Genomic DNA, 23,764 nt, shown 5'->3' on the forward strand with positions numbered 1-23,764 from the left:
TAAACGTTAGGCAAATAATTAGCTTAGCCACGTTAGCAGGTTTTTATTGCGCTTTAAAGTTTAAAGTGGCAAAATGTTTCCATTTATAGTATTGGGAAAATTGTTTGTTTCAGTTAAACAAGCTGTGAAGGCAAAAGTACACACACACAAACCAACTATATGGACAAATGTATTGGGACACCCGACTGTTCCTGCATTAGGTAGCTCTTCCACAAATTATTAGCCGCACAATTGTATAGGAGACCCAAACCTATTCTAGCATGGCAATGCCACTGCACACAAAGCCAGCTCCATTAAGATATGCAAGACATTGTTTGGATTAGAAGAGCTTGAGTGACTGCTATAGAGCTTTGATCTCAACTATAATGAACACCGTTTGGAAGAATTTAAATGCTGACTGTACCTCAGGCCTCCTCACCTCACCTAAATCAGTACCTGACTTTATTAACACCCTTGTGGTTGAATGAGCACAAATTTCCAAAATCTGCAAATAGAGCCAATATGTGGAATGGGATGTTCAAAAAGCAAATACAAATCATATGATCAGATGTCCATAAACTTTTGTTTATATAATGTTGAATGTCACTGGAAGCCAAAGCAAACATTAACATTCTGGGACACGATAGAAAGAGAGAGAGAGAGATTTTATAAAGAGCTTTTAGCTGAAAGGACACTTTTGAAATGCAGGCTTTTTGTGTTACTTTAGAGGCTGATCTACTGGAAACATAATCAGTCAAATGACTCAATCTGATTTATTTGTTCATGAAAATGCATTCCACTTGCAATTCATCACTGTTACTTTTGAAAATTGTTTTGTGTCAATTTTTTTTTTCACAGCGTCCATCGCACATTTGCCTGGCAAGACAAGTTAAAACCCCTTGATTTGGCACATTTACGGTCCTGTTTTTTTTTTTTTGTTCCTCGTTCCTTTTGCCATCCCCCTCATCTTTTCCTTATCCTCTCACTGTGCTTGACAAACTCGGGAGACCATATTCGATGCTCTGCGGCTCCATCGCCATAGAAACCGCATTACTGCGTAAGAGCCTTGACTCCCTTGTTCCTCCATCTCCTCCTACTTACCCCCACCCCATCCTCACACGTTTTTTCTTATCTGCCCGGTCACCTACCGGCGTTAATTAGAAGCCCCTCGCCTCTTTAAGTGGCAAGCGGCACCCTGGGCTTTAATTGGCTCGTTATGTGCTCTCGCCACATCCCCTAATGAGCCTAGCAGTCTTAATACACACACGCTCACACATCACTTTCACTGGACAGGATTATTCACCCACTAAAGGATTTACATAATTCCAGTGATTGGATTTTGGGTAAGAGGACTAGGTGATGTTAGAAACACCACATACACACAACGCAAGAAACCAGTCACCAGATTTTGGTTGCTTTTCCATCAACATACTCAATAGTGTGTCATGTAGACATTACACCCGACACTACGAAAAGTAGCAGTCAGTGCAAAGTGAAATGCCTGGAAAAAAAACCTTTCGATAGTGAAGTCGACAATTTCTATTTGCTGTACTAAAAAAAGTTGTAATTTTCAAACGTAAAGAGCGAGAAAATGACATTTGAAGCCTCCACACCCACTGTGGTGCAGCAGCACCAACCGATTTGACAGTCAGCAGTCGATTACATCCTGATTCGATTAGACTTACACTCGCTCCTATACATCACTTGACGATCTAATAACTTTATCAAAGCATGCCATTCACCGAAATGCCTCGTTTGGCTTCAGGCATCTTTAGGCAACCTGACTGGTTTTCCCACCGCACATGTTCAAATACGTACCTTCTGATGTTGGAAGAAACCTGGGTACGGCTTGACAGGGAATAAATGTAAGGTGTCATATGACACAGCTGCATTCATCATCCAAAAATACAAATGGAGAGAAAAATGTGCAGCGAATGATAATCATTCCAGAGAAGGACATAAAAAAAGATTTATAAGAAAAATGAATGTCAAATTCATGTAATAACATCTATTTTTTCACCAAATTAACAAGGTGGGTTTTTTTCTTTTTCTTTTCTTGGCGGTTGCACACAAGATGTCAAAATGACTCAAAATGTGTAAAAAAAAAAAAAAAAAAATATATATATATATATATATATATATATATATATATATATATATATATATATATATATATATATATATATATATATATATATATATTTGGAGACTGACAAAAACAATGTTCTGTTTGTAAATATGGTAATACTATTCTGTTCAGTTAAAATTTGTATAGAGCTTTTAACCATGGACATGGACATGGACATACATTTCCGCATCAGAAATACTGCTCCAATAGTTTATACAGTGGTGACATCAGCAAGGAAAAACTCCTTAATATTGTATGAGGAAGAAACACTGATAGGAAACAATCTCTTCATCTGGGTGACACCAAATGTCCATTTATTACAGTTCCTTCATTGTTGAGGTTATCAACAGTTCACTGATTCATACAATTATGGAACAATGTAAAAAGTTGTTTAACTTATCATTTTATTTGTAATTTGTATTTTAAGTAAATACACATTTTCTAATTATATAAAGATAATTAGGTGCTTCCAAAACAACCCTCTCCAGAAGATATAGTGAACTAAGTAAAGTAGCTTCTACAATGCTGTTCATTTACATACCCAGCGGTGAGCAGCTGCCATGAGAACTGTCATAAAGTCATTTCAAATTTGCTTAAATCATGAAACAATTATTTTATTATTTAATATTTTTGATAATTATTTATAACGTTACACAAGCAACACTATTTTTATGTTCAGGACAAACATTGTGTATTACGATGAATGTTTTGTCTAAGGCAGTGGTGTAAAATATTTAGGTAAATGTACTTCGTTACTGTTTTTCTGAGTATCACAGTTATAAGCAACATTTACTCCCTATTTAACAACATTTATGATTCATTATATGTGTGAAGAAAAGAGTGCAGGCAGGGTGGAGTGGGTGGAGAAGAGTGGCAGAAGTGATTTGTGATAGAAGAGTATCTGTAAGAGTGAAAGAGAAAGTTTATAGGACTGTGGTGAGACCTGCGATGATGTATGAATTAGAGACAGTGGCATTGAGTAAAAGACAGGAGGTGGAGCTGGAGGTAGCAGAGCTGAAGATGTTGAGATTTTCGTTGGGAGTGACGAGGATAGACAGGATTAGAAATCAGTTTATTAGAGCGACAGCATATGTAGGACGTTTTAGAGGGAGGCGAGATTGAGATGGTTTGGACATGTGCAGAGGAGGGACATGGGGTATATTGGTAGGAGAATGCTGAGGATGGAGCCGCCAGGAAGGAGGAAAAGAGAAAGGCCAAGGAGGAGGTTTATGGATGTGGTGAAGGAAGACATGCAGGTAGTTGGATTGAAAGAGGCAGATGTAGAAGACAGGGGGGTATGGAGACGGATGATCCGCTGTGGCGACCCCTAATGGGAGAAGCCGAAAGAAGAAGATGATGATTCATTACATGTACTTTTTACCTCACTATATTTTAATTGACAATGAATGTTACAAATTACATTTTGCACAGCCCTTTTCTCTGCTGTGGCTTATTTATTTTGCAGAAGAGGTGATATTTATTTACATTTTATTTGTCCATTAATTACTAATAATGCTTCTATTTTGTGACATGATACAACACGACTGTATTTCACTAACTCTGAGCTTACGTACTGCAACTACCATCCAAGTGTTGATGGCAGTGTTATTCAATGCCAAGATGGGCTGACTGCCGATTGTACCTCAGATGCTTAAATTCAACCCTTCTTCAATCACTGCTTCTACTAACATCTAGGACAAATGCACAAGCGCATTGCACTTATTGATAAATTTGTCGATAAATGTGGTGACTGTTATATTTCCTTACACATTCAGTAATGAATTAACCCCCCTGCCTCTGATGTACAGTCAGTCAGACATTATTGAGCGTCTCACAATTTCAGTGTACTTCACTATATGTGTTGAGGCGAATACAAATTCCATTCTGCTCTCATTGATCAAGTAATTCCAATTTGAACAGGAATTGGTACGCCACGCCACTCGCATCACACAGACACACTTTTAGTCAAAATCCAGACAATCAGCCCAGTCACAGGGAGGGTAGAAAAAATGAAATGGACAGCACCAACAGATTTATGGACTTCTCTAAAGCTGATGTCACTACATGGCTTGTAGAGACAATACAGAACGACGGCTGAGACAGAAGAACAATGTAGTGTTTGTGTGAGCGGTGTGTGTGTTTGTGTGTGGGTGTGTGTTTCTTTTCAGGATCTGATGGCCCAACCCTTCCACCAGAGTGCATTGACTGAAGTGTGATGTAACACTCAAGGTCAAAGCAGGCCCTATAAACAGAGCTGACAGTTGCTAGAGAGCGGCTCGACCTCATTCACGCTGACTTTCTCTAAACTGAACCGACTGAAAGAATCAATCAGCCGGCACCCAAGCCCACATTACAGGCTAGAACATCCTCAAGATAAAGTTTCCAAGCAAACCAGCCAGGGAGGTCATGACAGGAGCTGCCAAGATTGGCTAAAAATGATGATGATGATGATGATATGTAGGATTTGATATTGTAGCCTCCAGCCATTGTGTTATGTCAGGGCTGACCTTTATGAAAGGAAAAATTCCCACTTGGAGGACATTAAGGAGCATGAGGCTTCTGCATGTGTGTATAGGGCTTATATAGATGGACAGAGAAGCTTTAGAGAAATGAGCTGAAAGGGCTGCTATTAGGGCATCAAAGAAAGTGTGTATGTCTGTGTGGGTCTGTTTGTGTATGTATATATAAATATACTTTATGTACACACAGTATTTCACAAAACTGAGTACCCCCCTTACATTTCAGCAACCTTATTAGTAGATCTTCTCAAGGGACAATACTATAGAAATCAAACTTGGATATATTTCAGAGTATCAATGTGCAGTTTGTATATCAGTACATATTTACTGTCCTTTATAAATAACTCAACATACAGCCATAATTGTCTAAATACCTGGCAACAAAAGTGAGTACACCCTAATTGATAACAGCTGTACGTCATGTAACCATGCAAAGCCACATGTCTTATTCTTTATGTTCATGTTTTTGTCTGTATAACAGGACTATACACATGTGTGTATATTGTATTAGAAGTTAGAATTTGGTGCTTTGAGTACAATTCTCTCTTACTGACCACTGGATGTTTAACATCTTGTCAAAGAACTCATTAAGGATTTAGGAATTAGAATTGTTTTTCTTCACAAGGATGCCAAGGCTATAAGAAGATCTGTAACACCCTAAAACTGAGGTACAGTGCAGTGGTCAGGGTCATGCAGAGGTTTTCTAAGATGGGATTTACTCAGAACAGGCCTTGTAAGGATCCATCAAAAAAGGTGAGTCCTCATGCTGTGCGGAATCTGCCTTCAAAATACAGATGCATGAATGCTGCCAGCATGGCTTTAGAGGTTGCAGAAACGGAAGGTCCACTTGTCAGTGCTCAGACCGTAAGCCATACACTGCATCACTTTGCAGGTCTGTCGTCCCAGAGGGTGCCTCTTCTGAATCTGGCTCATAAGGAAGATCACAAACAGTTTGCTGAAGACAACCTGTCCAAGTGCATGAATTACTGGCACCATGTCCTGTGGTCTGATGAGACTAAGATTAACTTGTTTGAGATGGTGTCCAGCATGTGTGGCGATGCCCTGGTAAGAAGTAACAAGAAACGTATGTCTTGCCTACAGTCATGCATGGTGGTGGCAGCATCATGGTCTGGGGCTGCATGAATGCTGCTGGTACTGTGGTGCTGCAGTTCATTAAGTGTAACATGGATTCCAACATTTACTCTGACATTCTGAAGCAGAACATGATGCAATGATGAAACTGGGCTGAACGGCAGGTTGCCAACATAATAACAACCACAAACACACTGCCAAGATAAAAACTGCCTTGCTGAAGGTGAAGGTGATGGAGTGGCCAAGCATGTCTCCAGACCTGAACCCTACTGAGCCCCTGTGTGCAACATCCAGCAGCTCCGTGATGTCATTATGGAGGAGTGGAAGAGGATCCCAGCAACAACCTGTGCAGCTCTGGTGAATTCCATGCCCATGAAGATTAAGGCAGTGCTATATAACAATGGTTCTCACACAAATTGTTGACACTTTTGTCACAGTTTTGACATGTTCGCTTAGAGTTTTATTGCCTGCTATTTTTATAATAATGACTGTATGTTAAGTTATTTCAGAGGACAGCAAATATGTACTGCTATTCAAGCTGCACAGTGAGTACTTTAAAATGTATCCAAGTTTCCAGGTGTAATTTTAGGTTAGGATTTCTATCCAATCAGATTTCAGACATCACATCACGTGTTTCCAGGGTGACAGGCCATAAGCTCTTCACACTGAAAACTGTGGATACTGTACAATACATGTTGCTTGTAGGCTGTTGCTATAACCAATAAGATTGCGAGTTGTCAACTCTAAGGACATCTAACAGGCATCCAATAGCTTCGGCATTTACATGTCCTTTGATTGGATGGTCAGAGAGTGCACTAGTCAGAGCTCCCAACCCGCATCTCTAGCAAACTGCTCAAGCTCGAATATATTTGTGTGGATTTAATAGCTGTTTTTTCATTCCACAATGACTGACAGAGGAGAAGACATTTGTTTGGTCAGTGATACGCTTAAAACGACATTTAAAAGACGAAATTTTTAAAGAAAACCCGGACATCACGAGGAAAGCTTGGCCAAAACAGTGTAAAACAACTGCTAAGCTTTCCCTTGAAACCTTTATACTTTTGCATTTTCGTTCCCATAGAATTTGCCCAAAAACACACAACATTAATTTCAAATCCCTTGGAAAACCGTAATGCATAAAGAAAATTCACAAAAATGCATGGAAAAACCAGGAAGGACTGTGTTTTTTTTCATTATATGAGGTTAAAATGAATGCTTCTGCTAGAGATGAAGTGCAGAAAGAGCTGCAGTGCAGCTGTGGCTGCAGTAAAAGGAGAGTTGTGGAATTTTGTTAATTGGGTTTCTTGCTTTAGTAATGCTATTTATTCTCGCTGTATGAGATACCTGTCTGTGATGCAGCGATCGGTTAGTTCTCGACAGCCTTGGCAACATAATGATGTTATTAAGAGGTATATTCATTATTTTCATATACTGTATATGTGTGTGTGTGTGTGTGTGTGTGTGTGTGTGTGTGTGTGTGTGTGTGTGTGTGTGTGTGTGAAAGGAAGAGAGACTAAGGGAGTTGGAATAAAAAGATTGGATGGCAGCAGTATGAAGCATTTGGAGGAATATTCTTCCTTAATGGATGCTTTTGTGCGAATCTCGATTTGCTAGCAAAGCCTCATTTTGGATTCAACTTATGACTTTGACAGAGAGGACAAAATCTGTTGGTGTGTGTATGTGTGTGTGTGTCCTTCCTCATTCTGCTGAATGAGGAAAAAAAAGCTGGATATCTCCAATATCTCCAATTTGGTTTGCGCTAATGGCCCTAGCAAAACTCATCTTTAAGTGCTAATTATTCATCAGTGGTTTAAAAAAAGAATAAAAAGTATGTGTTTTCGGCAAGTTGTTCATCCTGTAGCGGAACTCAGACTGCATCTGTTTGCTGATAATTACATGGCCTTTGAGAGGTGTTACTATTAATGAATGCAATTTTAAACTTATTATTTATTAGTTAATAAAATGTAATACAAATATATATATATATATATATATATATATATATATATATATATATATATATATATATATATATATAAACACATTTGTATTATTTATATTTTAACATAGAAGTCAATTAGACAAAATAAAGGAAAGTGAACTGTTTAGTTATTTAATCTGATCATGTCTAATCTTGTATTTCTGTCTTTCATAAATGTATTTTTCAAAATTCAGAATGTATTTTACATTGTCGAACAATAGCTGAACAATATGAAGGGTGATATGATATTCTTCAGACATAATTCCGATTGATTTCCGATCAGAAAGGCAGCTCCACAAAATATACTATTGTACTCAAAGTCTAATGAGTTCATACACTCACTACATTCAGGTAGCATTGATTGCTTTCAGCCCTTTTAACAGCTCACGTTGGAAGTCTTTTGTTGTTGCTGTAATACAACCTGGCCTGGGAGACAGAGCTTTCTAATTTGGGTTTGAAGGATGACTAGTAGAGTTGAATGCTGCTGGCATGGAGTCTGGAGGGAGTACTGAAGAGAGTTCTGTTTGCTTTCGGAAAGTTTCCCCCCATGTTCTCAAAAGCTCTCAGGCTCTGAGCGCGTCTCATTTGGCCCAGTATGTGCATGTTTAGTGCGCCGCCATGTTCTGTAATATAATATCCAGTATTCAAGCTGTATTTTAGAGTGCTTTATGAGAGCTGCCTTATCAACAGTAATTACTCTGGGCTTAATGAGATATTTATCCCATTGGGGTTTTAGTGCATTTTTATTTATTTATTTTTTGCCCAACTGCACACAAGTGGGTGACAGCTAATAGCTGCCAACACATTGTCAATACCGCTGGTTTTCAATGCCTTTTTTTCCTTTCCAAAAGCAGGCAGATGTTCTCAAAAAGGAGAGTGTGGAGGGAACATGAAATGTGACTTTTCAGCTGTCAGACATAATGATATCGCAGGGAATTTATTAAGCATATGTATTCCAGCTTTCAGTCGTTTTTATTTTTATTTTTGTGCGTGTGAAGACCTCACTCTGAAGTGCACAAGTTGCTCCATTAACTCAGCAATTTTGGCCAAATCAAGGTCTAATTGAAAGCAAAAGGAGAGAGAAAGACAGCCAGACATACCTTCAGATTCATTGTTCCTGCTGGAATCGGAGTTGCCAAGGCCGCTCTCTGGGTTGCCAGGCAACAGGGAGCCAAAGATTGACAGATGGTACTCATCTGAAGCTGTGGGAGAGATGACTCCACTTTCTGTCATGCTTTGAGAAGACGAAGTTGAAAGATCAGGAATCAAGGTGGTCTGAGCTTCTTCCTCCTTTTCAGAAGCAGCCCAAGTCGTGGAGACAAGCATGGTGGTGTTTTTTTGCTCAGGTTGCCTTACTGTGGTCATGGGTTCATACTGGATCTCTCCTCGAGCCTCAGCAGCTGTTAACTCTTCAACTTGTGGTGTCATTGTAGCTACAGTAACTCTGATGTTAGGCGATGTACTAGTTAAAACTTGCCCTGTTGTTAGGGCTTTGGTGGTACTTTCAGACAGGTCCACATCCCCCCAGGAGCTACCCTCCTCTTCTGTCCTCCTGTGCTCTCTAAACTCCTCTTCTGGAAGCCCAATCACTTTCTCCTTATCTTCTATTTCTTCTTCTTCTTCTTCTTTTTTGAGTGAAACTACAGATGGCACAGTTTCTTTCTCTGTTTCAGTTGTCAAGCTTCCAAGTTGGAAAACCTCAGTCACGACTGCCCACTCTCCTGTAGCTGTGGTCATGCTTTGCTCCAGGACTTCTCTGGTGGTCTCAACCGGGGTTGCCGATGAGGTGCCTGTGTTCTCAAGCTGAGGGGAAGCGGTCGTTTTGTCTTCTGTTGTAGAAAATTGGTTGAACCAGGTATGCGACCACCATGATATCTGTCCTGCAGAGAGACAAACAAAGCAACAGCTAGTATTAGCCAGATACAAAGACACCAGTCATTAAACTATGGCAACAACTAATACAGTAAAACCCAATTTCTATCATTGGCAGATATTAATTTATTAATAGTACATGTGCATAAGCAGAAATAAATGTTTCCGCAAAAGAATTTCATTGTGGTATTCTTTAGAAAGAAAGGGAGCGAGATATCATTAGGATTATTAAGATATCATTAGACCTGCATCTAGGTTGATTACAAAGCAGGAAGGACTTCGGTTTAAAGATTTTTAGATGCATTAATAAGTCATCACCATTAGCCGGTTGGATAATTAGCATGCATATGTGTTTGTGCACTTCTGTTTCTCTAGTGTTTCTCTCAGCAGAGTTGCAGGGGAAAAAAGACAGACTCAAAATATCTCAAAATATATTCCATATGCAAAAGTAAGTGGTTTGTGGCCTTTCAGCTACCCTCTAGTTACAGCAAAAAGTCTACCTAGCAAGACTATGAAACACCAACAAAACTCTAGCTGCCAAAAAAATAAATAAAATAAAAAAAGTTGGAAAAATTAATTATTTGAAGCACACTATTTCTTGTTCCATTTGAATGGAACACATTAGCAACCAACTTCAGCCTTTTCCAACCACTTAAATCATTCAATTATTGCTCCCATTTGCGACTAATCATTGTAGAGCCCTGCCTTCAATTAGCAAGTTTATAAATTAAACATGCATTACATGAGCAGACGTCTTTGCCAGCATGCAGAGCCGAGTTTGTTTGCAAGCTCCCTTGCGCCGGAGATTCAAACCAATTAAATCTAATTGCTATCAATTCGCTAGGCAGGTCAATATTTCAATAACAACACGCGTTGATCATTCAATTGGGTCTTAAGTAAAGCAAATCCTTTGAAATACATGACTTTTCAATTGTAACAAACAATATCACTTTGTATATGAGTGTCAATAAACTCACTGAGATAACTGAAGGGTGTATTTTTTTTTTTTTTCATAGCCCAAATTCAATGATCTTACCAAGTCTGAGAGAGTCAGCGGTCACATCTATTGTTGAAAGCGATTTTAATAATGTACAAGACATTGCCTATCTTTCCACTGGCCTTTAAACATTGATGGTTAAATTTCGGGCCAAGTCTGGTACATGTACTAATTAAGTGAGAGGAAAGAAATCCAAGCTTACATATTAAACTAGAACTTGGAAAGCTTTAGCTGTCTCAACTAACACCAAAGTCTGGCTGTATAATGAAGTCAGTGAAGTGTAGCAGCTACCAAAACCGATCAGACTTCAGCTGGCACTGAAAAACAAACTCCTTATTCACTACAATAATTTTTTAAAATTTGTATCATACTTTTAGCAATGAACATTGACACACAATTGCTCTACAGAAATCTGGATTTACATTTAGATTACTAATTTTTAATCTGTGGCAATTGTACAAATTTTATTTTAGTTGTTGTCAGTAAATATACTTGAATATAAAAAAAGAAAAATAACTTGTCAGTCAATTGATAGGACACTGTCCCAAATCGACATCCTAAGTCCTTAATTAAAATAAAGAATGAATGTATTTTAATACATTAAAATGTATTAAACAGTAAGTTCAACTACTCAAAGATTTGTGCAAATAAGGCCACGTATATTATATATATATATATATATATATATATATATATATATATATATATATATATATATATACACACACACACACATACACACATATATGTATATATATATATAAAATGTAAGTGCATAACACAAGGAATTTCTTTTAGGGTTTCTAGCCTGGATCCAGCCTGGAACTGGAACAGGCTTAGAGGGAGCACTGACTTTGCTTAGTTTGCTCTAGAGAACAGAGCTCAGGCACTAGGTTTAATTTGAAGTAGCAGTACTGACAAGGCAACATCCATTACAATAACCCAGGCATGCCCAGACTTCATGCCCCACCATTTCTCTCTTCTTTATTTCTCCCTCGGGCACAAACTCATATTTATCCAGCCCACTGTTCTCTTTCAAAAACTTCTGCAATCTTTCCGATAAACCTGTTTCCAATCGTAACCAGTGATGAAGAGAGACAAACAGTCAACAGTCCTAATGTCAATGCACGTACAACTATATTCAGTACAAACTGATTCATCTGAAGTTACATGAAAAAAATAAAAAGTGTTAAGATAATGGGTTTTAGTCATGGGTATACCCTGGTACAGGATTAGCATTCACTTGCTAGCTTTTAACTGGTAGTCATACAGTACTGTACAGAAAAATTAATGAAATCAAGGGTAAAAAGAGTTCAAGATATCATGGCAATTATGGCCTAATATTTACCACAGGTTCAAATTTTTTCTGACATACCTCTTTTAAAATTGATAAATAAATAATCTATACTTATAATTAGAAAATATCGAAAAGTCTGTATCTAGAAGGTTCAGGAGGTTTTTTTTCTCATGTTTTCTCCCAGAGACTTAGAGCCCTTTATTTTTATCTTAGGATGCTACATTAACAAATTACTTGGAACACATTTTTACAAATCAGCTGCAATAACATTTACTGATTTGTTTAGGGCTGAAATCAGGCATGTCATTTTAGTTCAATGTAAACATGCTGAATTCTGTAAAATGATTTCTTAATTAAATACTAGAAGCATTATGAAGTACAATATGAACTAATCTGTTCCGCCACAGGTATTGTTAGCCAACAGGATACCGGTAGAAATTGGGCTACTGTTGGCTGTAGGAGGAGAAGGAGAAGAGGAGGATGTCTACAGAGACAGCAGGGAAAGAAGTGTAGGGGAGTGGAGGTTAGGGTGGGCACTTTAAATGTTGGTACTATATCTGGTAAAGAGAGGTACCTGATATGATGGAGCGGAGAAAGGAATATATGTTGTGTGTTCAGGAGACCAAATGGAAAGGCCAGGAACATTGGAGGTGGGTTTAAACTGTTCTACTATGGTGTGGATGCAAAAGGAAATGGTGTAGGGGCAACCCCTAATGGGAGAAGCCAAAAGAAGAAGAATACATCAGCAGGCATGAACAAAATAAAATTATGGAAGACCAAAAGGATATATATTAGCAATCAATATTCAGCATTATGTATATTAACTGGTATATTTCTGAAATGTAAACTTGAGCCTAATAATGGCTCTGAACCTAATAATGTGTTTATTAGGTTCAAACACCACTGCTCCCTCTTACAATTTTTTAGAATTTAGTCGCTACTTATAATAATTCAACCTCACATGCTGCATTTCGAGACTGTACAGCTCTGCCTCAATGACATTCGACCCTCAGTCCTCAAGGAATAGTAAATTAGGAGCCAGATATTCAACAAGCCGCATATGCTGACACACTGACCACCCAGTACCTCAAACTAAAGAATTAATTACTAGAGATTAGCTGAATGAATTAGGAGCAAGGGTCAGATTTACACACCACTGCTATAAAAAAAAACCTGGGGTCAGCCTGTACAGCACACTAGCTGCTTACTTCTTCTATGCAACTGTTAGCATTTGTATGTGTATCTGTTTAATGCTTTAACTATTCATATCTGCTTTCAGATAGTGGAGAAAGAGACGTGGCCGTAAATGTTGTCGTTGCCTTTCTTGATATAGAGATCCTACTGGTACAATTATAGTATTGCTTTTGTTTGTACCTGCTTGCAGCATTTTGTAACAAAGGTACATATTCATAATCCCTTAAATAAAAACCAACTAGCAGCTGATTTACACCACCATGACCCTGTCCAGGCAGCTACTAAGGATGAATGAATTAATATATTAAATACATTTGTTGATGCATTAATTATGTTAAAGATTTATTTTTCTTTAGATTATAATCATCACACCTAAACAACACTCATGCCCAAGAGGTTCATTTGGCAGATGCGCTTATCCAGAGCAGTTTACATTTATCTCATTCCTGACTACTAAGCAGCTATGGGGTTAAGGGCCTACCTCAAGGGCCCAAGAGTGGCAGATTGGCGCGGCTGGGATTTCAACTCACAACTTGCAGATCGAAAGGCCAATGCCTTAACCACTAAGTTAACACTTCCCCAAGTCATCATTCCCTCTGTGTATGAAAATAATAACATCAGTCTGCCAACACGTTTTCCAGTCCCAATGCAAGACTCTACTCAACAAGCTGTTTCAACAAAACGAAACAAACAAAAAAAACTTTAAAAAGAAGTGTGTCTCCTGTCCGGATCTGTATTTGCATCACATTATTTGCTTATTCCAAATAATGTATTCATTCTCTGTTGCATCCTGATTACCCATGTATTCTTTTTTCGCTCGTGACAGCATCTTCACAACCAACCGTCTGCATAAAAGATGAGAGGCTTGATGTGGCAACCTCGTTCCTTCTTTTTTTTTTTTTGAAAGAAAAACAAAGGCACAAGGGAGAGAAGTACAAAAAAACAAAAAGAAAAGAAGATGGAACTTCAAGAACAGAACCTTTGAAAACAGGTCTAAAGGGTGCTTCAAGAAAAACAGAAAAGGCAAAGATAACAGAGATGAAAGTGTGCACTAAGAAAATAAGTTTTTGATATGCTTAATGATATAGAGCGCTGGCTTAGAGAAACATACGTTTCAGTTTCGGACTCCTCTATACTACTAAAAGATTATTATTTCCCTAATAAGAATGTCAATTATTGTTCGCGCTTACCTGATGCTGAAGAATCGTCAGACTGTGTGCTTGTATGCACTTCAGGGACCGTAGAACCTATCGCACCAGGCACTGTGGTAAGAGGATTTGAAGTGGTGTCGCTCTCCTCCTCATTGTTTCCCGTCAGGTAGTTCCAGGGTTTCCACCAGGAGCTCATTATGTTTCTAAAGGAGTCCGTCTTCTGAGTCATAGTCGGTGTTGGCAAGGCTACTGTTGTAACCTCATGGCCTTTATTTTCCTCTCTGAGCCTCTCAGGGGTGATGTCCGATAGCGTGGTAGATATGTCCTGCCAGGTAATTGTTGTTGAATCTTCTTGGCTGCAATCCAGGGAGCCATCCTCTACACATAGACGTGTCGTAATATAATCATCAGACTCAGATATACTGATTATAATGGGCTCGGCATCCAGGTCTACTTGGCCAGTCCAGTTTGATGGCTGGGGAACAGGTGGCTCAGTAGAGGAATCCTGTGATTCTGAAATGCAGGAAGTCAGAGAGAATTTTGATCAATGATGCACAAAATCATTTGGGATTTTATAAACGGTTTTGACAGGCAAATAATATGAACTCAATTAGACTTAAAGCGTTGTCCCAAATCACAATCTGGGTACCAAATAGGATGCATCAATCCCAATACAAACTGTTACCTTGAAGTTGGAGGCACACACTTGTATAGAATGTCTTTGGATGCGGTAGCATGACATTTTCCCTTCCCTTAAACTAGGATACCCAAACCTGTTCCAGCATGACAATCCAACTGTGCACAAAGCCTGATCCATAAAGACATACTTTATGTCTTTATTGCAGTGGAGGAACATGAGTGGCCTGACATAGAGCTCTGTTCTTAACCCTACTGAACTTGTTTGGAATGAATTGGAACACACCCCAAGCCTCATCACCGTACTAATGCTGAATGAGCACAAATCATACTCCAAAATATAGTGGAACATCTTCCCAGATGAGTGGAGCTTTTTATAACATAACCTAATGGATGTTCAAAAAGCACATACCAATATTATGGTCAGGTGTCCAAAAACCTTTGTCTATATAGTGTAAATCCTTTAGATTGCAACTTAAACCAGAGGATTTGATGATCCCTTGCTGTTATTTGCTCTCTTCTCATGATCACAACAGTATAAATGACTACAGAGTACTACATTAAAAATTCATTTCTCTTTAACACAAGCATTTATTTTTATCTAGATTGTTGAATGGTTTGTGCTTCACTGGGATTCTGCAGATTCACAGCACAAAGAAAATAGTGAACTAGCAACCTATAATCAGGAGCTAGCTCCAACACAAGGTCTTGTTAAAGGGAAAAGATTGCTCTGTTTTGATCCATCAGAACTCTGTTTGATTTTAGTGAGCTATCTTGCTAATATCAACACAAAAACAAGGCTTTGTTTAAGGGAAAAGACCTCTGTTGAATGAAACTGCTGTAATGAGCTGAAAAGCAGTTGCTAACTGACTCAAGCTAGGTCCACAATAGGCATAATCAATGGGCATAATCACTAGCCACATGCGCTTAAATGCATTTTTAAAAGATGAAAATAATTTCTAGAATATTGATCCAGGAAAACTTTGATCATGTCTATATGATATTTGGATTGAGAAACTTTTCCAGTGTTTCCAAAAATAGCGCAGTTTTTCAGCATTTGTAAAAAAAATATTGGGAGATTTTGTTAACAGCTTGTAAGGTTGCTAAAGTTTTATTATTTGCACTTAAAATAAAATTCATACTCTTTAAGTCGTTTTAGCATGAATTCTGATTCAATGTGAATTGCAAATATTTTATTTAAACAAATAGTTTTGAACAACATGAGCGTAAGTAAACTATGACTATACATTTTTTGTGAACTTTATATTAATTGTAATTCAAATTAAAATACTGAAGCAATTGCACATTATATATTGTGATTTGGTTGTTTGCATAATGGTTTCTGTGCCACCCCAGAGTAACTGATGACCCTATCCTGGCCACCTCTATGAAAAAATCCATGGCTCTGCTTGTTGATAAAAAAGGGTTTTTTTTCTGTTTTGATGACTCAGAAAAAGAAATTTTAGGTTGTTATTATCCCCATACTCCTTTCACGGTAGATGATGTTTTTTTCATGATGACTATCTATTTCTACAAATAGCTATTAGGCTTCCAAAAGTAACTCACATCACCTTTTATTTATTTAAAAATGTGTGTGAGGTACACAATGTTCACTTTTATAAAATGTACATATTTTATGGAATTAGTGGGTTGGAATTTAGGCTCCAATTTGGGCACCAATTTAGGCCATTGTAGGTTCAGGCACATTTAGATTTTAATTGTATTAAGTGATTGCACTCACATTGTCTGAGCATACACAGCATAGCTGTAAATGTCTACTCGTGGCTTTAGCTTCAGATTTTGTCTTTGGCACAGACCTACAAAGTCATTAGGCAAAAATAAACACAGAGACTCAATAAATGCCTTGGCAAGATCAACAAGGGATGCAGGAGGGAAGAAAAAAAAAAAATCCACACAGAATTACAAGCTGTGTGGAAAGAAATGCACAAAATATCTATAATTCATCGAAACTGCAGAAGAGTAAATAAATCTCTATTTTAAAAAAGCCTTAAGCAGCGGTAGTCTGTGTGCCGGAGGCATCTCTTTTGGGCTCTTCTGTGAGTTCATCCTCTATTAAATACATCACAGGTCTCAAGAGGGACTTCATAATGTTGGTGAAACTCCCCTGTGCTTTTCTGGCTGGCAATGTATCAGGCGGAGCCATTAAAAAAAAAAAAAAGATTCCCAAGCGTCCATTTCCTCCTTATTTACTCTGACGGAGTGTTTCACAATACTGACCGCACTTTGACTGCAATGTGCACTAAAATGTCATCCAAAAAAATAGAGGTTGCTAGGTACCATCAATACAAGGGACCTCTGTCAGTCTTTTTCAGAAGATCATGGCTCATCATAACTCATAACAGCAACAAACAATTTAATAATCTGATAAATATATAAGTATATTACAGTCCAAATTCCTTTTTTTTTTTTTTTTTTTTAACAATAAAGGGCCTTAGTAATGTTGATTATCAATGACCTGTTGTATAAGATACAGTATGAAGGTTAGTATGAACATATATTTCTAAATAAAAATGAATTAAACTCCAAACCCCAAACCCAATCACAGGTTCAATCACATATTTATAGACCAATTTCCTCGATTTAGTTTGCAAGCACGCGTTACAATCTGTTGCATCTGTTACTATCAGAACAAAATATTTGAATAAATATTTTATAATCAGTGAATGATATTCAAAATTACTATATAGATACTATAATAAACTATCATACACATACTGTAACTTATCCAAAATACTGTTTTGCCCATTTTTATGAATAACAAAATAATTCAGTGATGTGTAAAATCCCATGCACACTTTGCTGATTTTTATTTCTACCCACCCACCCATGATATTTTTAACGAATTGAATCAGTGATAGTTCAAATTTAACTACGCCAGTTCACCATGTTTACAATAGTTTTGGCATTTGACAAAACAGAAACAGGCCATCATTTTCATGGTTTCATATTTTATACGATTTGGGTTCATATGCGACAAACATTCTATTACCAAAGCTTTGTTACCCAACTGTGTTCACCTGTACTGTGTTTAGTTCCGATTACTCAGACTATTAAAACCTAAGCCCTTCCATTCCTGTCTGGCTTTAATGTTTCTCTCCTAAGTGATTACTCTGAATGCTTAAGTTTAAACACATGCTGTGGACTTTGACTACCACTGTTGGTTTGCCCTAAATAAAGCGCATACACAGTTACCCTCATTTTACACATATGCAGTTTTTAAATTGCAACCCTTATGTTACTTGATTTGGATAAAGACTTTGCTTGGTGCAAAAGCCAGCTTGTATTGATAGAAAATGACACAGGACAAAAAAAATCTAGAATTGTTCTAAGTTAAAAACCTGTTTATAACTTATTTTTGGTTGTGGCATCTTATTTGTATTAACATAATTATCACACCATGTACATGATGACGACATTTCCACATACATGAGACCAAAACCCTCCTATGTCTCCTCCTATAAAAGAGAGAGAGAGAGAGAGAGAGAGAGAGAGAAAGGGAGAGAGAGAGAGAACAAGCGTTTCCTCTGTATATAACCGAGTATGTACCTCTGTAGCAGTATGCACTGAACAAGGCCGTCAAATTGCCGAGCTCTGTGGATGAGTCAATGTGCACCCCGGGTTCTCCGCTCCTACACTCAAGACGCGGTTTAATCACTGAGGACCTCACACTGCCATCTGCAAGCCACCCGGGTTCGCAGTGCTCCAGGCCAGAGCGCCATGCCAGATGGAGTTGACCCACTGTGGCCAGCTGAGCGCCCAGAACAGCGCACTGAGCCACAGCCTCGGCCAGGGTGAGATTCCCTGGAGCCAAGAGCGGGAACACTTCACCTGGAGAGGAAGCACAAATCCATACTGACCCATCCTTGCTCGGGAAATGTATATTCCTATTTCGTAGATAAAGTATTAGACATAATCGTTTTTTATTTCACTATTGCATTTCAGAGCTTGCTGAATGCACGACAATAAAGATATGCCAGACATTCCCGGCATCTTCCTGCAGGCTAAATCATAACGAGTCTCCGAATCCAGATAACTTCTAACACAAAAAGCAACCGTTTTATACTAAAATCAACCTTAAACATCATCAAACAGCTTTCCCGAATCTGTCATTTCACCTTGCATGGCGCCGGCGAAGCAGTACACGTCAAACAGATCGGAGGCGTCTCGCTTCCCATAATTCCTCACCCCTCTCACGTTTTCGCTGTGTCCGTAGCAGCCCAGCTCTGGTTTCTGAATCGGGTACCTGTGAAGAGCTGAGCTAAGCGTGAAATCCTCCAAGCATTCCCCAGGATGCATTTCCAGCTGATATTATGCAAACGATGCAGCACGGACATCGGTGTCATTAATGAATAATTGCTTTGATCCATTAATGGAGGATCCTGTACGGCTGCCTGGGCTCAGGAGAGGAGAGCGGCGGTGCGTACGGTCACACGTCGGATGCCCGGGGGGATGGCATTGTTGCTAATGAGCAGCTGAAAATGGCTTGAGCACAAATAATAGTGGCTCTAATTTGCAAATGTCATGCAAACGATAAAGCGACGATGCAGAAATCAATGCACACCTGCCTGTTGGTTATATTGTGTTTATACTAAACGCTACTTGTTTCTGATTGGCTAGCAGATGTGCACTGATTCCTCTAATCAGTATGCGTTTAACAGGGTCCATACTGCTTTTTAGTGTCAAGTAAATTTACAGCACTTTTCTTCTCAGAGAATGAGGGTTATGTCCTCATTGTTGTGCCACTATTATTAGTTTTGTTGCAGATACTTAATAATTCATAATAGTTACCGAATACTGTGCTTTCGAATAAAGACTGAGGCCAAAATTCAAATGTACTGCGACGACATCAAAAGAGACGCCCTCGACTAAGTAAAAATAAAAGGGCTATGGCGGTAAAAGGTTATTGTTTAGTTAACCTTTGAATCTCAGTAGAAAAGACATTCAGTTGAATTTTGCTAAACTTTTCAGTGCACACGTACAAATGAAATCAGACAGTGTAATTTCCGTCTGTTACAAGTTGGCAATAAGTTGTCACCCTGTGAAACTAGAAGCTGTGCAGCTAGTCGCTTTTATATGCATGAACTCATAAACTGGTACCATAAAATAATTTTAATCCTTTTTTTAATATGCATAACATTCTGCTGAAAGTAGGTTTAAGCACAGCTAACCTTACAGTCTGATCTCTGAGCCAGCCGGCCGAACACTCGTCCAGGCCCGAGTGGAAAGCAGCCCAGAGTTGGTCAGCAGATGCTATCTGAGCCGAGTTCTGCTCGCACGCACGCTCAGCATCCGCGAACGACAGAGAGTAAGGCTGAGCCGGCGTACGGTAATGAAACACAACCCCTGAACACATATATCATACATACACACACAAACACACACAGTCAGAAAATGAATAAAATCCTCAATAATCTTTTTAACAAAGCCTAAACAACTTTATCCTGTCATATACAGTATTTCAGCTGTTCAGCTCTTCAGTAAGGCTTGCTGTATTTCATTAATGAACTTTTGCAGCATTATAGGTAATCAATCCCAAGATTCTAATTAAAGAGTAATGGGTAATTAACCCATTAATGACAGACACGCATGAAAATGAGAATTAAGCTGCGTGGAATTTATCACTGATGGGAAATGAAGAAAAAAAAAAGAATTGCATATTATATTGACAGAATAAATCGATCATGATTAGTAAGTTATTCATTCACCACAGCTTTGAGGACTCATTATGGAGGCAGCATCTTCCTGGCACACTTCAGCATCCTAAATTAAATGTGGACCTTTGGGGTTGGTTATCGACCCCCATTTCTCTGGAGTTTCATAATTGACGGCCGCCCCGGCAAGCTCCTGGCAGAGAGCTAGTTAACATCGGTCAAAGTTCTTAGTAAGGACGGCTGGAGTCAAATTTAATCACATTATATAATAGGTCGGCTGAATGGACAGTGTTGTTTGTAATAATCAGTCTCTATAGGATTGTACTATATTCCTACTCGATAATTAGCTGTGTTTGATTATGCATTTTCTAATGGAGACCGAGCATATGAGTTCCTCTATGGTCCATTATCATAAAAATTAGACTTATTAAAGGTTTAAAAGCTAAGTTGAATCCCACAGTCCATGGTGAGTCCAACAACTCAGAATCTCCCTGCTCAAGTTTCAGTTACAAACAATGCTGTAAGAGAGGCCTTTAGTTGCTAAGAAGTTACCCTGGATTCCTTTGTGACCTTGCTGACTATTACACATCTTTCTTATGGAGTGATCTTTGTCGGTCATCCACTCCTGGGGAGCGTAACAATGATCTTAAATTTCCTCTTTCTATACAATCTGTGTGACTGTGGAGTCCAAACCCTTTAGAGATGGTGTTGTAACCTTTTCCAGACTGATGAGCAACAACAACTCTTTTTTTTTCTGAGGTTCTCAGGAATCTCCTTTGTTCGTGCCATGAAAGCCTGCGAAGATCAGACTTTGATAGATCCGTGTTCTTTAAATAAAACAGGACACTCACTGACACCTGATTGACATCCTATTGATTGGAAACAGATTGACTCTAACTTCAGATTATATAGTAGGTTGGCTGAATGCACAGTGCTATTTGTAATAATTGGTCTAATATAGTAGTGTACTATATCATTTATTTTGAATATGCATTTTCCAATTTTTTAGAGTTTTCTACAGTAATTTTCTAGAGTTCCTCTGTGATCCATTATTATGAAACTTTTACTAAATAAATGTTCAGAAGCTGATGAGGTTGAATCAAACAGTCCACGGTCCACGGAGTCCAGTGCACAGTATCTCCTTGCTCAAATCTTATACGGAAATGCGTTCTAATTTAAACCTAATAAACTTATGTGATCAATAATAAACCATAAACATAATTTACATCAGTGTAAAAAAAAAGCCCACTGGCAGGAACTGTTCATATATTATGAAAAACTAAAAAATTATATCATTTAGGTCAAAAAGGCTTTGAGCAAAATTCAGAGTATATCTGTATTCCAAACCCATATGAAACTACAAAGTTTGCTGAAAATACAGATGTGTTTCATTTACAATAAATGGCCATGAAGCTAAGAGAAGATTTGTTGCAGGATACTGTCTGAAATGTGATGCTGAAACACACATGTGCACGTATAATTGAAGAGAAAATTATAAAAAATATGATAAAGAAAGTCTAATTTTGTAGCGTAGCAGATGAACGCTTATCCTTTAAGACACATGTACATTGTCACAGAAGGTGGGTGGAGATCAGTGGTGGACAGTAAGGAAGTAAATGTTTTGTTACTGTACTTAAGTAGCTTTTTTGCATATCCGTACTTTGCTGAAGTATTTTTTATTTAAGGAGACTTTTACTTTAACCTTCACTACATTTCGAAGTGAAATATCTTATATATAACTTCACTACATTTAGTAAAATCAGTCGTTCCTTTTCATTTAAAACCGATAAAAACGTAACTGGTCAAACACGCAGCAAGCCACCAATCAGGTTGTTAAACTTGTTTTGATTGTCGCTTGTTGGTATCTATTTATCACCAACAGAGTTACTTTTCAATGAGAAACTGGTGGCTTTTGAACACAGTAAAGTGTGATTGTTTTCAGGTGTGTGATTAGTATCCTTTGAATGTGCACTTAGTTATTCTTTCTTTCGGCTTCTCCCTTTAGGGGTCGCCACAGCGGATCATCCATATTAATGATCCACACGTTCGATTTGGCACATGTTTTTACGCTGGATGCCCTTCCTAACACATCCCTCCCCATTTATCCGGGCTTGGGACCGGCACTAAGAGTGCACCGGCTTGTGCAACCCTAATGGCTGGGGTTGGTTCCCTGCTCGGGGATCGAACCCAGGCTGCAGCAGTGAGAGCACAGAATCCTAACCACTAGACCACCAGGGAACCTTGAATGAATGTGCACTTAGTGGCTGTTGAAATTTGCCTGACACACTTGTATAAACAAAAGTTGGTGGAAACCTGACTATAAGATTCGAATGTGCTTTTTGAACATTTCACATTTAGTGCCTACCTGCTGTTATAATAACCACCACTTTTCTGGAAAAATGTCCCACTAGATTTTGAAGTGAGCTTGTAGAGATCTACATATAGCTGGAAAAGTCAGGTGCTCTAGTAAATTTGTGTGTGTACAAATTGTATGTTGTAAGTTTTGGTAAATGATTTACTAGTGTACATTGTTAGAATGTACTATCAGTAAGAGCCAATCACAACTGCTGATATAAAAGGCATTGAACATCAAATTTCCCTGCTTTTGCTATGTTGTTCTTCATTCTCAATCCCAATGATGTATCATGCTGACACGAGCCAAGAGATTTAAGAATAGAAATGCTGGTCTGCCTTCTTTATGTCACAGTTCTTTGGATGTTGTACGTATTAAACCAGCAAAATTTTGTTTAACTTTCACTATATTTATTGTTTGTTGTGTTTTGATTTTCAATCTCACCTGTAACCTCCAGCGTGATGGTGTCTTGCTCGTAAGTGTCTCCGAGGATCACATGACAGAGAAAGGTCCCAGAGTCGTTATTGCGGAGCTGCGAGAGAGCCAGCGAGACGTTCAGGCTGTTCGAGTGGTACCCCGGCAGACTGAGGCGTCCTAGGTATGCCCGCTGTACACGGACTTCTCCATCCTCGAGTAAGAGCACAGTGGTCTCTTTGCCATCCTCGAGACGAGTCCATTGCACATGCGGAGTCTGACCACGGTGGTCGGAGCTGAGTGGCAGGGTGTGGACGCAGGGAAGGAGGGCAGAGCCTGCAAGAGGTTCTCGGATGGTGGGGTGCGTTACTTTGTGCACGGTAACCAGAGTTTCAGCATTACTCAGGTCTGCAATAAAGAGGAAAAAAGAACAAATTATTACAACCAAGTGGAACAAAGTTGTTAGACAAATTGGAAAG

General features: G+C 38.6%; 1 protein-coding gene across 2 annotated transcripts in view; it reads right to left on the reverse strand.

The window, feature by feature from the left end:
• ncana (neurocan a) overlaps positions 1 to 23,764 on the reverse strand; it is an 88,554-nt gene that overhangs the window by 25,891 nt on the left and 38,899 nt on the right. Inside the window, exons 3-8 of one of the 2 annotated variants that reach the window (XM_046876997.1) lie at positions 23,316 to 23,693; positions 20,036 to 20,210; positions 18,983 to 19,110; positions 18,414 to 18,695; positions 14,250 to 14,723; positions 8,800 to 9,579 (exon numbers count right to left, since the gene is read on the reverse strand). In XM_046876997.1, coding sequence (XP_046732953.1) covers positions 8,800 to 9,579; positions 14,250 to 14,723; positions 18,414 to 18,695; positions 18,983 to 19,110; positions 20,036 to 20,210; positions 23,316 to 23,693 — 2,217 coding nt within the window. The remainder of the gene's footprint in view (positions 1 to 8,799; positions 9,580 to 14,249; positions 14,724 to 18,413; positions 18,696 to 18,982; positions 19,111 to 20,035; positions 20,211 to 23,315; positions 23,694 to 23,764) is intronic. The other variant, XM_046876998.1, reaches the window with a different exon arrangement.

Source organism: Silurus meridionalis, chromosome 20 (assembly GCF_014805685.1).
Source record: "Silurus meridionalis isolate SWU-2019-XX chromosome 20, ASM1480568v1, whole genome shotgun sequence".
NCBI classification, from domain to species: Eukaryota; Metazoa; Chordata; class Actinopteri; order Siluriformes; family Siluridae; genus Silurus; species Silurus meridionalis.